Source organism: Tupaia chinensis, unplaced genomic scaffold (assembly GCF_000334495.1).
Source record: "Tupaia chinensis unplaced genomic scaffold, TupChi_1.0 Scaffold000045_1, whole genome shotgun sequence".
Classification (NCBI taxonomy): Eukaryota; Metazoa; Chordata; class Mammalia; order Scandentia; family Tupaiidae; genus Tupaia; species Tupaia belangeri.
In genome coordinates, this window is record NW_006159501.1 from 3,540,808 (window position 1) to 3,558,257 (window position 17,450).

Below are 17,450 nucleotides of genomic sequence, written 5' to 3' on the forward strand. Positions count from 1 at the left end.
AGTTTTATTTATACACTTTTATAATGGGTCTTGCAAGTAATTTCCTTTAAGCAGAAAAGGAAATGGTTGTCATTTTATTCTTTACAAATGTTTCAAGCAAGTAGTTCAAAAATTTTTTTGAAAGTTCATAAAATTATGCTGGTTGTCATTTTATTCTTTACAAATGTTTCAACCAAGTAGTTCAAAATTTTTTTTTGAAAGTTCATAAAATTATGCATATTTCTATTGGTTCATTTGAAAGTTTGCTTGCTATCTATTATATGTGAAAACTGACAGTACCAGGAAGATACTGAATCGCTACTATACAAGTATTGTACATGTGTTCACTCATTTAATCCTTGTAACAAGCCTATGAGGTAGGTACTTTTATTATTGTAATATTATGGGAAAAGATGTGAAGTAGTTAGGTAATTGCCTGGGGTTACATAGTGAGTGAAGGGACCTGGAGTCAGGCATAGGATTCTAATTCCACAGCTGTTTCTTTAATCATTATACTTTATGCTATCACCAATCGGAGAAGAGAAGCTTTCTGCCCTCTAGGAACTTAAAAATATTTATGAAAATCAGTAGGTTCTCAGAGAGACATCGTGTATGTATTCTTAATAATGCTTACATTTGTTTAAGATTGTTGTATTTATCGCTTTGTATTTCTCAAGAGCTCAAATGGTGGTTCAGATTTGCTGATGGTAAAATCATTTTGTTAAGTGCAGGGTGCTTTTGCAGTGTGAAAAACCTCTTTTTTTTTTTTTCCTTAAGAGAGATTTTTTTTGCTATAGGGCACATGCACTTACGAGAGAGACAGAGAACCAGAAACTGAGAAATCACCCTCCCTCCCTAGGAGGATGGCCACACTGAAGTCCCTTCTCCATTCTTGATTCGGGATCTTGGACTTACATGCACAGGCACCTGGCGTGAGTTTTATGCCGCCAGGTCTGGGACTCAAACCATGTTCAACTACATGGGAATCCAGTGACATAACCATTATGCCATCTGCTGGTCCCCAAAACCTCTTAATTTAGGTATAGATCAAACAATCTGTGTCTCAGCAGATTGTGACTCTCCTTCCATTGGAGGGCACTTAAGCAAGGTGGCATAGTCACTTGAGGCAGTGACTTTGCAGTGAGGCCAGAAACATTAGGTTGGAGTTAGAGCAGAGGCCATTTAGGGCTTCTTCCATCCCCGATTTTAGTTGAGTCGACTTCCTGTGCTAGGTTGTGAATGATGTGGCGTCCGGTGAGGTACATGGTTACAGTCCAGTGTAATCAAGATAGAGAGGGAAGCATTGCATAACTTTGACATTTTTGGTATCTAAAAAGGTGATCTGGCTGATGTGTATCAGTTCATTGGCTATTTTAAACTCTACATCTTCTCATAAGCAGTTTGCACTTAGCATTCCAGGTTTAAATTTGGGGTTGTTTCCTGTGAGCCCAGGATGGGTTCGCTGATGGCAGCAGAATACTCCAAGAAGCAGGATGGATTGAATATGAATGTTTTATGAGGAGGAAAGAAGTGATTTAAATTTTTTTCCAGTAATCTTGTTTGTGATACTCTTCCTTACAGAGTCTTGTAAATCCTTTGTATACAGTCAGCTTTCCGTTGTTTTTACTCGGCAATTTAGCATGTGCCTTTTGAATAAAACATATAGCCATTTGCCTTTGCTGAAATATGTGAACGTCAAAGCCGAGAACGGGGACGTTGCTGGGCTCTTCCTTTCCCAACCTCTCTAATTCTCACGCTGTTCTTTTCTACAGTGCAGATTTGACCTTGTCATGTTCCATGGAAAGTCTCCAGTGGCTCACCAGTGCCTGCAGGGTCAACCTTGGGCTCTGTCGACTGGCTTGGAAGGTGCTGAGCTGGTTGCTTCCAGTCCGCCTCTCCAGCCTTAACTCTTCTCCCCGGTTCTCCCAGGTTCCTCCATGGCCCTGTGTGTTTTATGGGCTGTTTCTTTCTTAGAGGATAGTAGCTTCCCCTTTTCTTCTTTTGACAGTTACCTGCATATTGTTCAAGGTCCTGCTCCATCAGATTCTCTCCACTGTGTAACCTTCTGTGACTCACCGGGATACGCAGGGCTTCGTACCTGCCTCTCTTGTAGCCCTTATTGCTCCGTGTTGTCGTTACTTGTTCTCATGCTTGACTCTCCTCCTTTCGCTTCCTACACTGATCACCTCTATCTCACTCATGTCTGTATTCATGGAGGAATAGCCGTACTTACTGTGGAGCACATGCTCAGTCATCTTGGCTGGGCCAGGAAGGAATGAACGATTGACACGGGTTGCATTATGATGCTCAGATCACTTGATTACATTGGTTCGCTTTACTAGGATTGTACTGGGAACACTGTTGATTTTACTTGATTGTTTACCCCAAGAATGTGCCTCAGCTCCTCCATGAATCATGCACAGAGGGCTTTTAGTCATGCAGCAGGAGCAATGGCTTCTGTTTTGTACACTTAGCCTAGGTTATGTTGCATTAACAAATGACCTGTAAATCTTCGCAGCCTACAACAGCCTGCATCCGCTTGTCAGGAGTGTCGTGTCGGCTGCAGCTGGGCTTCCGCTCTGTCCTGTCTTACTCGCTTGGGCAGATGGAGCACTCCCCATTTCTGTCTGTGGCACAAGGAGAAGAACTAAATAGACCCGCACTGTGGCACTTAACAGCTGTAGCTCAACCATGGCTCAAGTCACTTTGTCACATCTCACAGGCCGAGGAAAGTCTTATGGCCAAGTCTGAGGATAACGAGGCAGGAAAACAATTCTCTCATAGGAAGTGGGGAATGAATACTTGGAAATGGTAGTAGAGTTGACCAGAGTGACAATAAAAAAGATCTTGAAACATACCCTTGTGTTGTTACTGGAATCAGCTGCCATTTTTTTTGTAAACGATCTTATGTGCCGAAAACATCCCTCTCTTTAAAAAGTTTTTAAATAACACCCCACAACCATCATCTTTGGTTTGAAACTATTGCTCTTTGTTTGAATCCCTCTTTGAAAAGTAAAACTTGTGAAGAAACTTGGGTAAGTTCTGAATAGGGATGACAGGAACAAAATCTTGTGCCTTTTCATATGGTTCTGTCTTCTAAACTAGCAATGTTTTTTATGTGTCTGAGCATGAGAACTGTGTATATTTTTAAAAAGAATTTCCTATGCTCAATCCTTATAAAGGAGTTGAGATTTGGGTGGTAGGGCTATGGATTATGCGTTGAGTTTATTTAGTGAATGAGATAGAAAGCTAGGCTTAGGAACAGCTGTTTTAAATATATATTTCTCCTAATGAGAACTCACTATATTACAAAGCTTCATGAGTGGCATATTTTTCATTTCTTTCTGATTACAAATTATAATTCATTGGGCAGTTTTAGTTTATTTTCACTTCTAAATTAATGTTTACTATGAAATATTTAGAAAACTCAGGAAAACACTAGTATTAAAATGAACTTTTGTTTCTGGAAATACCATTGACTAGTTACTCTGAAAATCTTTCTACTCTAAAAATATCCAGAAGGGCTCATTAAATTATCATTTATTTATTTTGCTATAGGTCATGTGCATTTATAGGCAAGGGGGGAGAGAGAGAGAGAGAGAGAGAGCAAAAGAGGAGAAATAACCTCTCAACTCCCTCCCACCCCCTGCCAATGGGGGAAGCTATGCAGTGGTCCTTTCTCCTCTGTTCTTCGCTAGGGATTTTGTGTGTGATTTTACCCCCAGCCCTGCAGTCAGCTCACCCATATGCCCTGCACATGTAGGTGGACCTGGGATGCAAACGTGGAGCCTTACCATATGGCTTTCCACATCAGCCCAGCAGACCCCTCCTGCCTGTACTGCAGTGACTGGGCCCTTGTTGGGATTTTTATTGTGATGTATTGAATTTATTCATTAATGTAGGGAGAATGATATCTTTATAATATTCAGTCACTCTGTCCAAGAATAGGAGATAGCATTCTATTCGTTTATATTTTTAAAAGTGTTTTTAGGAGTTGAGACCAGTAGATGGTGTAGAAGTTATGTTGCTGGACTCCCACATGACCAACCACGGTTTGAGTCCTAGACCCAGTGGCTTCGAAAACATGCCGGGAAAGTTTGCATGCTTGCCTAAGATCCTGGGAGGAGGATGGAGGAAAAGGGATTGTGGCATGGCCATCTCCCAAAGGGGGTGATTTCTCACTTTCTGTCTCTGTCTTCTGGCAAGTGCACGTGCCCCATGACAAAAACCTTTCCTCCCAAAAAAAGTGTTTAGGAACATTTAAGCATTTTATACATTATGTTTTAAGTTTTCTCTGCTTCTGTTATACATGCAGGTTTTTTTTCTATGCTGAATTCTTATATTTTTTGTGTATATAATTTTTTATGTTAAGTTTCTACTCTACTGATTTCTTTCGTTGCTGGGTTCTTTGGGGTTATCCAGCTAATCCTGTCTTACTATCTATTTTTCTTTTCTAGTTGCCTGTGTACAAATTTTAAGATTTTTGTTTTCACATTATGATTCAATTCATCTTATTTTGCTGTGTGATGTGGACGATAATTTTCTGTCCATCGTTTTGAAAACTCGTTCCATGGACTTATTTAGGAAATCCTCGCTGGGCTATCTTATTTTAGATCAAGAAGGAACAAGTGATAGTTTAATAGTGACCATTGAGATATTAGGGCAGAAAGTAAGAGAAAGTATGTCTAAGATTATATGAAGTCAGACATCCTGTAGGGAGTCTACTAGTGCCAGAATGAAAAGTGTCATATATTTGAACATTATGATTCTTGCACACAGTATATTAAGAAGGGTATCCTAGCTGGCGTGGTGGGATGTACCTGTAATCCAACTACCCAGGAGGCAGAGGCAAGAGGATCACTAATTTGAAGCTAGTCTAGGTAACATTGTGAGATCATGTCTTTAAAAAGAAAAATAGGCTGAATAATGTAAGAGGAGATCAAAAAAGTCCCATAGGAATACAAAGTGACAGAGAGATTTGTGTATGAGAGTGATACAAGCCTTATTTATTGGACCTATATATATTTTTTTTTTTTTTTTGAGGGGTTTTTGCTATAGGGTACGTGTGCTCAGGATCTTTTTTTTTTTTTTTTTTCTGCTATAAGGCACATGTGCTTGCCAGAAAGAGAGAGAGAGAGACAGATGGAAAGCAAGAAATCACCCGCCAGGGTGGATGGCCAGGCCGCAATCCCTTCTCTTCCATTCTCTTCTTGGGATCTTGGGCACGCACGCACATGCACCCGGCATGAGTTTAAGCAACCAGATCTGGGACTTGAACCGTGGTCAGCTACATGGGAGTTCAGCAACATAGCCATTACGCTAACTACTGGTCCCTTTTTCTCAGGATCTTGGTCATGCACACTTATACCAACTGGTCTCTAGTGGACCAATATTAGACATGGCAAGACTAAGTTCTTGGAAAGACATTCAAGGTAGGGGTAGACTAAGATCAGGAGATATAATCAGGCTAATATCATACTTAGGTAAATAATTTAATTTGGATGAAATAAACTTGTGTAGATGGGAAATGATTCATGGGACCAGAAAAGGGGGTTGGCACTAGGCCAGGAAGGAGCTTGAGCAGAAGGCAAAAAGTTCATTTTTTAAACCTTTCATATTGAAGGGCTACTAAAGGGTTTCAACATAAGGTTTTGAGCATATATGACCAAATACTTACCGCAGGACGTTGACCTTAAAAGTGGCCCTTTAACGTCTTAGAGAAGACAGGAAGCGGGGAAATAAAGTAAAACATCGAGGAGTTTGACTTCTTTTTCAGATGCTTTCCTAAACGGTTTCTTGACTGAAAGTGGACTCCATGTTTTTGTCGTCTTGTTTTTTTTTTATGATTTATGATTTCGATTGTCGTATTTTCCCTCAGTCTCATCCATTCTTTCTGCATGGGAAACTTCTCTGCAGGATGCAGGGAGCCTGTGTCGCTTAGCTTAGCGTCTGGGCCCAGTTGACGGGTTTTGAGTCCTGACTTGACAACTTAGCAAGTCTGTGACCTTGGGCAAATTATTTGATCTCCCAGCGCCTCAGTTTTTCTTTTCTGTAAAATAGGAAGAGTACCAAATACTAATGGTATAGTGTTATTGTGAAGATTTATGAATTAGTGCTTGCGAAGCACTTAGAATAGGGGGTCTGACAGTGGCAAAGCAGTAACATGCAATGCTGTGCGATACTGACTCACATGACAGGGTTCTTGGTTCGAGTCTCAGTGCACTGAGCTTGCTCATGCCCATGATCCAGGGGATGGACTGTGGCCAAGACCCTGCTGAGGGAGCTGACTCTCTGTTTCTGTCTTGCTCGTGGGAGAAATAAACAAACTTCAAGCAAAAATGGTACCTGGCACACAATAAGAAGTCAAGAAAGTTTAGCTTTTTAAATTAATTTTAATAGTTCTTTTAATGAGAGAGACTGCAAAAGTGAGATGGATAGAGAGCAACAGATATAGCACCCAATGGGGTCCTGATGCCATAATCCACCTGTGTTTCAGCTGCCCATGGTCTGGACTGTGGACGTGTGCATGCTGGGCATTTTCAGAGAAGTCTCCAGATATGAACCTGGAACCACCATCTCACATGGGCCAGCATCATGGAGTGTAGTGCTTTACCACGGCACCTCTGTCTAGTCCTCTCTTAACTGATATTTTACGGTTTTTGCTATAGGACGTGTGTGCTTCCTGGAGAGAGAGAGTGACAGAGTGAGGGAAAGTGAGAAATCATGTCTTACAGGGATAGCCCCACCATGGTCCCTTCTCCTCTGGAGATTTTGGGCATGCATGCACACATGACCAGCGTAATTTTCAAGTCTCCGGGTCTAGGACTTGAACTGCAGAGTCAGCCCTGTGGGATTCAGCATCTTAACCATCATGCCACCTGCTGATCTCACTCTCCTCTTAATTTTTAATAGTACTTATCTTTTTTGTATCAATAACTTGTTTGTCTCTGTTTCACCAGTCAGTTTGCAACCTTGGATAACTCTTTGTCAAGTGGTAATGTCAAATTAATGATATATTTCTTAATATTTTGAAGAAATGTATCTACATCATTTATTCCACCTTTGTTAGAATACTGTCTCCATGGTAACCTTGAATGTTTCTTTTCTATATCCACTGATGGGATTTTTCTACTGAGAAAATGTCTTTGTTGAACAGATTCCCCCCCATCACTTTCCTTCCTGTTTTATGTGTATTTGTGAGTTTCTATTGAAATGTTGAAAATCAGTAGTTCAGTATTACAGAAATTAAACTTGTTGAGAAGAGTTCTAAGAAAATAATTCAAATTTTTATTTTGATTTCTGCTATTGTGATAATATGAACATTCTATGTGTATTTATTTAATCCTCACAACCACTTTGTTAGGAAGACATTAATATCTCAATTTTATAGATGAGAAAACAGAGGCCCCAATTTGTCATTTATTTTGTTTCTCAGAAAGTACTCCAAGCATGGGAATCTGGTTTGTAATGGGAAGTGGTGTATCTTGTACAGAAAATGCCCTGAAATGGCCATCTTTCTGCATCAGAGATGTCGAGTATATTCTGTGATGTATATACTATTGCATCACAATTGGGCTTCTTCGAGTAGGATAAAACTGTGTATTTAGATGAGTAGTATATAGTACATACTGGAAAGTAAGTCCCAGTGCTTTTGAGTATTAGTTAAGAAATTTTACATATGTTTGTGTTTGAATGACTTTAATGTTAGAAACATTTAGTGAACAGCTTTTTCATTCATTATGTTTCTCCTATCTTGAATGAGTCATAAATCGAAGATCTTTTTTTAGCAGACACAAAGTTTATGGGTTACTAATAATCTTTTTGAGCTGATTCTATAATTAAAACATTTTATCTAGAATTATTAAAGACCCCAAAAGTCTGTAAGCTAAAGAAAAATCAAGATTTGTTTCTGCAGGTGATTAATTGCACTATTAATGTTCTATTGGCAGTCATATTGGGATGTGGAGAAACTGACTATAAATCTATTGACATTTAGTACAGCATGCTTTATTTTCTCCAGCTACAGCAGAAAATAATTCCTGATCAGGACCAACTGATGGCAGTAGCACTCGAGTGCATCTATACCTGTGAACGCAACGACCAGCTGTCTCTTTGCTACGACATACTGGAATGTCTGCCACAACGAGGCTATGGGTAAGAGCCGGTGCTATGCCATTCTTACTGTGCCTTTTCAGTCCAACAGTTGAAACAGAATGATTGTTTCTCCAAATGTTCATCAGAGGAAATTTTGGAAATATGAAAAAAAAAGCAAGGGAGGAAGTACAATCATCTACCATCCTGTTACTTTTTCCTTCTACCAATATATGGGCTGTTCTATATTTTGTTTTACTGTATTATAATTAAGTTTTTACTCTAGTTTTGTCAAGATTAATTATTATCCATTGAAAAACTAAAATACTGTTGCCACCACAATCAGGAATACTTTAAAAAAATGAATAGGTAGTGTTGTCTCTTTAACTTGTGTGTGTTTTTAAAAGATTTATTTATTTATTTCATTTTGTTATTATTACTTTTATTTTAATTTGTCCAGAGAGAGAAAAAGTGAGAAAGAAGGCACCAGGTCCAGGACGCAAATCGTGGTCAGCTCCATGGGAGTCTAGCACCTTAATCGCCATACCACCTCCTGAGCATTATTCATATTTATGGGCTGTTTGTCTTTATTCTGTTTATTACTGAGTTTTGGCCCTTGAGTATAATAATCATTTTAAAGTAGTGATATAGGAATACTGATGTTCCTCGAGTCACTATGGAGTTATGTCCTCATAAGTTCTTTGTAAGTTGAAAAGACAAAGCCAAAAATCCATTTAATACATTTATTGTACCAAACATCATAGCTTAGACTTGGCTACCTTAAACAAACTCAGAACACTTTTGATAGCCTACAGTTGGGCAGAATCATCGAACACAAAGATATTGAAAAGCTGATGTAATTTATTGACTTCTGTACAAAGCAAAATGGTTGAATGGGAACTAGAAGTATAGTTACACAGACTGCTTTTGCACCAACTCCCCAAAATTTGAAGTTGAAACTTGTGAGTCAAGGGCCATCTGTATACATCATTTTAAACTGCTTTTATGTTTAAATGCAAATATATTTAACATGTTTTTGAACGGTTTAGTTGTATGCAAATATATATATATATATATGTGTGTGTGTGTGTGTGTGTGTATGTTTTGGAAGTCAGGTACCAATCATGTCTTTAATCTGCCTTTTAAATCTAATACATATTACACATTTTACATTTAGAGAAGTTAATTATAACATATGAAAGCACTGAGTGAAAAATTGGTGGACCTGTTTCTAAGCTTCTGTAACTTTAGCCAAGACGTTTCACTTCTCTGACCATCATTTTCCTCATTTGCAAAATCAGGTATTTAACTGAGAAGCCCTCCTTACTCTGTTCTTCCTTTTTCTTTTATTCTTTTTGTTTTTTTTTATTCCCCTCTTAACCTTCATTCTTCCTCTTTGTTTTCCTTTCAAGGTCATTTTTATTTTTTTATGAAACAAATCACAGCAGTTACCACTTTTGCAACCCACTGCATATAGTTATTCATGCATATGCATTTGTTAATTTCATTGAAATAAGGTGAAAATGGGAAAAGAATATTTGCATGATACCAATGTATGACTCAGGAGATTTTTTTTTTTTAAGTTTCAATGGTAAAATTTTTTTAAAAGTTTGGTCTGATTGCTGCCTGCCTGCCTGCCTTCCTGCCTGCCTGCCTTCCTTCTTTCCTTCCTCTCTCTTTCTCTCTCTCTCTATTTCTCTCTCTCTCTCTCTTTCTTTCTTTCTTCCTTTCTCCCTCCCTCCCTCCCTCGTTCGTTCGTTCGTTCTTTCTTTCTTTCTTTCTTAGGCTTTTGCCAGAGGGCACATGCACTGGCCAGAGAGAGATAGTCAGAGGGAAAGCGGGAGCTCACCGCTCAGGGGGATGGCCTCCTCACAGTCCCTTCTCCTACATTCTCCTCTCGTGATTTTGAGCATGCAATGCACCATGTGCTCAGCATGATTTTCAAACCACTAGGTCCAGGACTCAAACTGCAGTCAGCACTGTGGGAGTTCAGCCCCTTTACCCATCATGCCACCTACTGGCTTCTGACTGCCATCATCCTAACCAAGTTATCAAATGTGACCCCACTGATGTATGCGCTTCTGATGAGATGCAATTTGAAGGACCTGGTGGTATCCCAATATACCTGAAGAAGTATTTCTGCTTAAACTGTTTACCTTTAATCTAGTCAGTCATTTAGGTTGCTCTTTTAGTTTACAGCTAATACAGAGAATAGAGGAACAAGTTAAGTAGACAAATACAGGATATATAGCATTCTGGAAGCTAATTTGTCTTTTCTCTCTCTTTTTATTATTTTTTTTTAAGAGAGATTTTTGCTATAGGGTGCATGTGCTCTCCAGAGAGACAGACAGAAAGCAAGGAATCACTGCCTGGAGGGATGGGCACACCACAGTCCCTTCTCCTCTAGTCTCCCCTTGGGATTTTGGGCAAGCATGTACACGCACCTGGAGTGAGTTTCAAGTCACTGGGTTCAGGGCTCAAACCACAGTTCGCCAAGTGAGACTCCAGCAATGTAATCATTATGCCATCTGCTGCTCCCAATTTGTCTTTCAATTTAAAAAGTTAGTATTATTTTGAAAAACAAGTTTTAGGGATTGGTGAGGAAGCATTGTTCTAAACTAAGGAAGTCCAAAGGGAAATGATCCCCTCCTAATTGTTAAATATAAGGTAACATGGGACCAGCAGATGGTGTAGTGATTAAGGCACTTCACCTCCACATGAGCGACCATGGTTCAAGTCCTGAACCCCTCAGCTTGAAACTCATGCTGGCTGCATGTGTGTGTGTGCCCCAAATCCCAAGACGAGAATAGAGGAGAAAGGACTGTGGCATGGCCATCCCCCCTCGGGGGGTAATTTCTTGCTTTCTGTCTCACTGTCTCTTTGGTAAGCACACATATCTTACAACAAAAATCTGTCCCCCCCCACCAAAATTAAGTAACATCTGAATATAGTTCATGTCAGAGGACAGTTAGACTTGTAATAGATAAATAGTTGTTTGCTGCCCATCTTCCTCATCCTGGATCACTGTCAACAGCAAATACTTTGATAGACAGTTTATTCTCTTCTTGACCCCTTTGAAATATTATCTTCATGTTGCTGTTTATTGATTTTGCTATTTTAGTCACTATCAACTTCCTTTCATGTAAGTCCTTTCCCTTCTCTTATATTCATTTCCTCTTCTATTTTTTCCATTATTATGATTATGTGACATTGTGTACACAGACAGAGCTGGTTATGATTATATTTCCTCTTTATACAACTGTTGATCTTTCTGTATTGACTTATTTCCTACTTTATTGTTTGTGCTTCCATTTATCTCCCTCACACTTGTGACAGAACTGTAAAACTCTTTCCAGCAATCAGAAATAGTCAATAATCTCTGTTTCTTTTCCTTTTCTCTCTTTTCTCTTTCTCATTTTCTTTTGAGAGTCTTTCTTGGAATCGCTCTTTCTCTTGCTTTCCTAGGAATGAATTATTTGGTCTGCTGTACTGCTGTCATCTTGGGATTTTGTTTGCCTTTTTCGTGGATGGCTTATTGCATTTCTTGGATTTTTTTTGAATCTTCTTTCTTTGCTTGTTCCCTCATTCTGATAGAATATAATTGCATATTGTTTTCTGTCAAAGATTGCATGGGAGATAATTTTTAAAGACTGTCACATGTCAGAAGAATATACTTGCACCCTTACACTTGGTAGAAGGATTGACTGTATGTGAAATTCTAAGTTTATAATCCATTCCCACTTCTTTTGAAGGCATTGCTCTTGTCATCCAGTACTTTTGAGAACTTGAATGCCGTTCGGAATCACAGCACTTTCCACACAGCTTATTTTCTCTCTTGGAAGATTTCGATACCTTCTCTTCATCTGTAGTGTTTTGAGAATGTGTTTTATTATAAGTCCGACTTCAGTTATGTTAATTGAATGGTCAGTTCTAGTCTGAAAATTCATAACTTTCTTATCTTTGGAGAATGTTCTTGTATTTTTTTTCTTGTTGAGTTTATTTGTATTCCTTTCTTTCCCTCCTTTTTTCCCTTCCTCTACTCTCAAATTCCTTTTACTCAAATGTTAAATCTCCCGAATTTATTATTTAATGGTGGTTTTTGTATGTTTGTGTATTTATTCTCATGTTTGTTCTGTTTCCTACCTTTTGGTCTCTGTTAAATTATCTGATTTTCTTTTATGTGTATATACACACATATATATATATACACATATATATATATACACACACACACACACATATATTTAAATGTATTTATTTATTTTATTTATTTTTTTAAGAGAGATTTTTGCTATAGGGCACATGTAATCGCCAGAAAGACAGAGTGACAGAAAGTGAGAAATCACTCCCGGGGAATAGACATGCCACAATCCCTTCTCTTTTATTCTCCTCTCAGGATTTTGTGAGATTTAAGCCTCCAAGTCCAGGACTTGAACCGTGATCAACTACATGGGAGTCCAGCAACGTAACCATTATGCCATCAGTTGGTTCCAGTTTTATATTTTAATACATCTTTTGGATATAGACATTTACTTTTTTTTTTTTTATTTGAATTCTACAACTTTTTCTTTTTTAACCTAAAAATTATTCGAGTCTTGTACTACTGGCGCTGCAAACAGGTTAGAAATGTGTCTTTCTACTCTCTCAGCTACACCCGAGCCCAGCAGATGGGGTGCAGATTTCACACTTTTTATATTCTGACTTTTTTATATTCTGGTTGCCTCTCTGTCTTTACTGTTGGAGACTTCCATGTCTCCTGACTATAGTTTATACTAGGGCACAGAAAAGCTGGTTGGAAGCCTTTCTTTGTAGAGAGCAGTCTTGTTTCCTAGTGAACCTTACTAGGTGGGCCTGTATTAGTCTGCTTTTGGGTTGCTTATAGAAATACCTGAGGCTTTGTGTTTTATGGAGAACAGAGACTTGTTTGACTCACAGTTGTGGTGACTAGGAAGTCTACAGACATGTGGCTGGCATCATGGCCGATAAAAGCAGAGAGGATGCCAGTCAGGTGCCAAGAGGGAACGAGCTGTGGGTAGCCATCTTCCTTTTATAAGAACCTGCTCTTGTGAGAATTAATCCCTTCTTGTGAGAGTTAGAGCTCAGTCAGTCTTACACAAGACCTCCTTAATCCATTCATGAGGCCAGTGCTTTCATGATCCCGTTGGTCCATTCCTCTCGATGTCATTACTCTGGAGCTGAGTTACAAAATGTGAACCTTGGGGGACAGACTATTATCCAAATCACAGAGTGCCTCTGAGAACCACAGGCCCCTAGTGGGCAGCAGAAGGCAGGTGAAGTGGATTGTCTTAATAGATTTTTGTAGCAAAAGGTCATTACTTATCGTATAAAAAAATCTCAACCTAATGGGTATCAGGCGCCATGGTTAAATTGCTGCTCCCTAGAGGGCAACAAGACCTGCAGAAGCCCTGCCTTACTCTCTCCCCACAGAGCCTCGTGGTGGGAGCTTCCTCTTTAATGGGTCAGGACGGGTGCTCAGTCAGCTAATACCTCACTTCTTCTTCCTAAGGCAACTTGGCTAAGTGTGGACTGCCACTCCTATGTACCGTTTTGAATGTAACCTATTAGAGTTCATTTTCGATAACATTAAATAACATAAATATCAACTGGAGCTTTCTTGTTCATTTTCAGACAGTAATTTGCCTACCATGAGGAGATGGCCATGGTAGCAATAGACTGATGAGATTAAAACTATAGGGCGCATGAGCTTGCTGGAGAGACAGCGATGAGACCGAGAGACAGAAAGTGAGAAATAAGCCCCCTCCGCCCTGGGATGGTGGCCACGCTGCAACCCTTTCTCCTCTATTGTCCTCTCTGGATTTTGGGCATGCACACATGCGCACCCAGCATGAGATTTAAGCCACTGGGTCTAGGACTTGAACCATGGTCAACTGCGTGCGAGTCCAGCAACATAACCATTATGCCATCTGATGGTGCCTATATATTTGTTTTTGAAGAGTGTGTAGGCTGAGAAATGTCTCTCATGTATCTGTAGCTGAAAACATTTCTAAAATCTGGATTAATGATTTTTTTTTTTTTGAGAGATTTTTCACTGTAGGGCGCGTGCGGTCGCCAGACAGACAGAGAGAGACAGAGAGCGAGAAATCACCCCCCAGGGGGATGATGGTCACGCTGCAATCCCTTCTCCTCCATTCTCCTCTTTGGATCTTGGGCACGCACGCACATGCGTCCGGCGTGAGTTTTAAGCCACCGGGTCCAGGACGTGAACTGCTGTCGACTACGTGAGAATCCAGTTACACAGCCATTACGCTAACTGCTGGTTCCCATGATTTTTGACCTAACATTTAATGTAAAAGCAAATGCTGGCTTAAAGCTATTTTGTTATTCCATTTATTTCCTAATGATTGTATTTCACTTTTCTAGTTTTCCAAATAACTTGTAATTATAAATTAGCTCAGTGTTAAAATATAGCACTCAAAACATTTTATGTGGTTCTCTGTCCTACATGCCAAATTTGTCAGTTTATATTCTTTTATTCATTTGTTGTTTGTTTTTAATGGTTAAAATAGTTGCCATTCACCAAATTGTAAACTATTCCTTGTGTATATATTTGCCATTTAAGAAATGAAGAATAACTTACTTAATTAATATAATTAAATCTTGATGTATCTTATGTAGGCAGTTATTCCATTTGGCTGAAAAATCTTTAGTCATTATGTATGTAAATTTCAATCCAGAGAGGAACACTGTATTTTTGAATATTTATGAAGAATATTTATTGTACAGCATTAAAACAGTAAATTAAAAAATATTACTGATGAATGAGTATATAATAGAAATTAGCTCTGACAAATGACCTTTTGAAGGACTTTAGTTAGTATATTTAAATTATCACTCTTAGCCCAAAGTCTGAAACTTAGTTTGAAAAGATAGTGTAATCTTGGGCCAGAAGGTGGCATGGTGGTTAAGGTGCTGGATCCCCCATGGCCGACCATGATTGAAGCCTGGACCTGGTGACCTGAAAATCATGCAGGTTGCATGTGTGTACATGCCCAAAGTCCCAAGAAGAGAATGAAGGAGAAGAGATTGCAGTATGGCCGTTCCCATGGGGAATGATTTCTCAGCTTTCCCTCTCTGTCTCTCTCCAGTGAGCATATACCCTATGGCCAAGAAAATAAAAAAAGTAATTATCTAAGTTGCACTAAATAATCATCACATAGATTTAAATCAGGGAAGATTGATCATTAAAAAAAATAATGCTTTTGTGTTTCAATTTGGATATTTTTAATTTTTCAGGAAGTTATTTGGGCTTTCTGTTAATAGAACCTAAGACCTTTGCAGGAACTCAGTTGGAGAATTGTTTTAAGTCTCCTGAGGGTGCCAGGTGCAGGTGTTCTCAGCTGAAAGCGTATGTGACACAGATTTGTTTAGGATAAATTGCTTTTATCGCACTTGCTGAGCTTTTCCACTGTATCTCTGTTTCTCTTGCATGTGTGTTATGCCATACTTAATCTGTCCTGACAGCCACGTTTTTATTAGTTGTGAGCTTTTTCATGATGTTTCCCCTAGTTGCCTGCTGAAAGGGTGTTTAGCTATATAAAGGGTGTACTTCTTTCTGACTCCTTAATGTTGAAGTGGATCTGATTCCCTTGATGCAGACTGAGTGATTATATGGGAGAACTCCCCCGAATACAAATCCTAATGGAAACTTTCTAGGAGGGACCCTACGTGGTGCAGAAAGGCCTAGGAGAACGCCAACGTGGCCACGCTTCCTCATTTGTTTTACTGGTTTTAAAAAATAATGACTGATACTGCTTTATACATTACTTCTTAAAAAAAAAGACAATAATTTATAATTGTTTTTTGTCCTTGAGCAGAACTGAACCAAAAGAACCTTAAATAGTTACTTCCATCTGACAAATCTCTTAATAGACAATATTGGTCTATTCCAGTATTTTTTTAATCTTTATCTTGAATCATGAACAATGTTCAATAAATTCAGGAGATAAGCCTGAAATGTTATCTGGATAGGGTTATATTATTAAATATCAAGTATTATGATACCTAACAATGTGAAATACTACATAATATCACAATAGTTCTCTGGAACATCTTTTTTTTCCACTAAATTGAGTTTTGTATTTTATTAAAAAAGTCACTATTAAAACTTAATTGTTTTCTTTTAATTCTTTAGTCCTAGGACAGAGATGACCACAACTCTGCATGACAAGGTAGACCAACTGGAACAAATTCTAAGGTGAGAAAAGTGGTAGTCCTTCTGCTCTGTTCTGACTAAAGGGATCTGCTCAAGAAATGTTTCTTTCACTCTGCCTATTAGTCCTTTATTTCCAATTTTTTAAAAGTTTATTTCTTCTATGAAAGGCAGGAACAGAGACACAGGTAATTCCAACGGGTTCTTCATGGTATGATCCACCCTCAGCCATCCCAGACGTGGGTATGTGCGTGGCTAGTGTGTGTGGGGAGGCCTTGGGTCTTGAACCCTAGACCTTCCCATGCAGGTCTGCCATTGCAGTGTTGCACTACTACTGTGCCACTGACTGGCCCCTTTTTTTCCCAGCTGACTTTCATATCTGTTTGGCACTCTTGGGAAGAATGGTCTAATAATCAATGCATTGCTCCCTTATTCTAGGAGAATGGTACAGTAACAAGGACGTGGGGTTTGAAAATGGAAAACCATGTGTTCACATTTAGACATTACCACTCACTACTGATGTAAGGGTTTGAGCCTAGGGTTTTCTAATCCATAATATCTAACTCATCAGATGGTGGAATTAATGCTTAAGTAAGCATGTTAAGTGTGTCACCCAATGTAGACACGTTCCCATAGCAGTTCCTACGTCTGTCAGCAGCTGACTCTTGGCGTTCTCCTACTTCTCTTCTTAGAGCATAGTATGGTCACGTGATTATCCAGATTATGACACCCTGCAGTAGCCCTCTCATGTAACTCACTATAAAATATTGTTTACTGGGACCAGCAGTTAGCGTAATGGCTATGTCGCTGGACTCCCATGTAGTCGACCGCAGTTTGCATCCCAGACCCGGTGGTTTAAACTCACACCGGGCGCGTGTGCATGCATGCCCAAAATCCCGAGAGGAGAATGGAGGAGAAGGGATTGCGGCATGGCCATCCCTCCTGGGGGGTGATTTCTCGCTTTCTGTCTCTCTCTGACTTTCTGGCGAGCGCACGTGCCCTCTAGCAAAAAACTCTCCAAAAAAAAAAAAGAAAAGAAAAAAAAATATTGTTTACTTTCATAATAAAATCTTCAACTGTCTCTTTGGGAGATCAAAGGTTCTTATTTAGCCATTTACGAAGTGTAGTACAATTTGCCAGTATTTATTTTTTATGTGTATATAATATGTGTGAGTAATTTTAAAAATTA

The 17,450-nt window shown here is 39.1% G+C and overlaps 1 protein-coding gene across 3 annotated transcripts in view; it reads left to right on the plus strand.

Moving 5' to 3' along the window:
* The window catches only part of NBAS (NBAS subunit of NRZ tethering complex), a 423,746-nt gene that overhangs the window by 199,895 nt on the left and 206,401 nt on the right, over positions 1–17,450 (plus strand). For all 3 annotated transcript variants that reach the window (XM_014589621.2, XM_014589625.2, XM_006140811.3), the window contains 2 exons: positions 8,000–8,133; positions 16,244–16,306. In XM_014589621.2, coding sequence (XP_014445107.1) covers positions 8,000–8,133; positions 16,244–16,306 — 197 coding nt within the window. The remainder of the gene's footprint in view (positions 1–7,999; positions 8,134–16,243; positions 16,307–17,450) is intronic.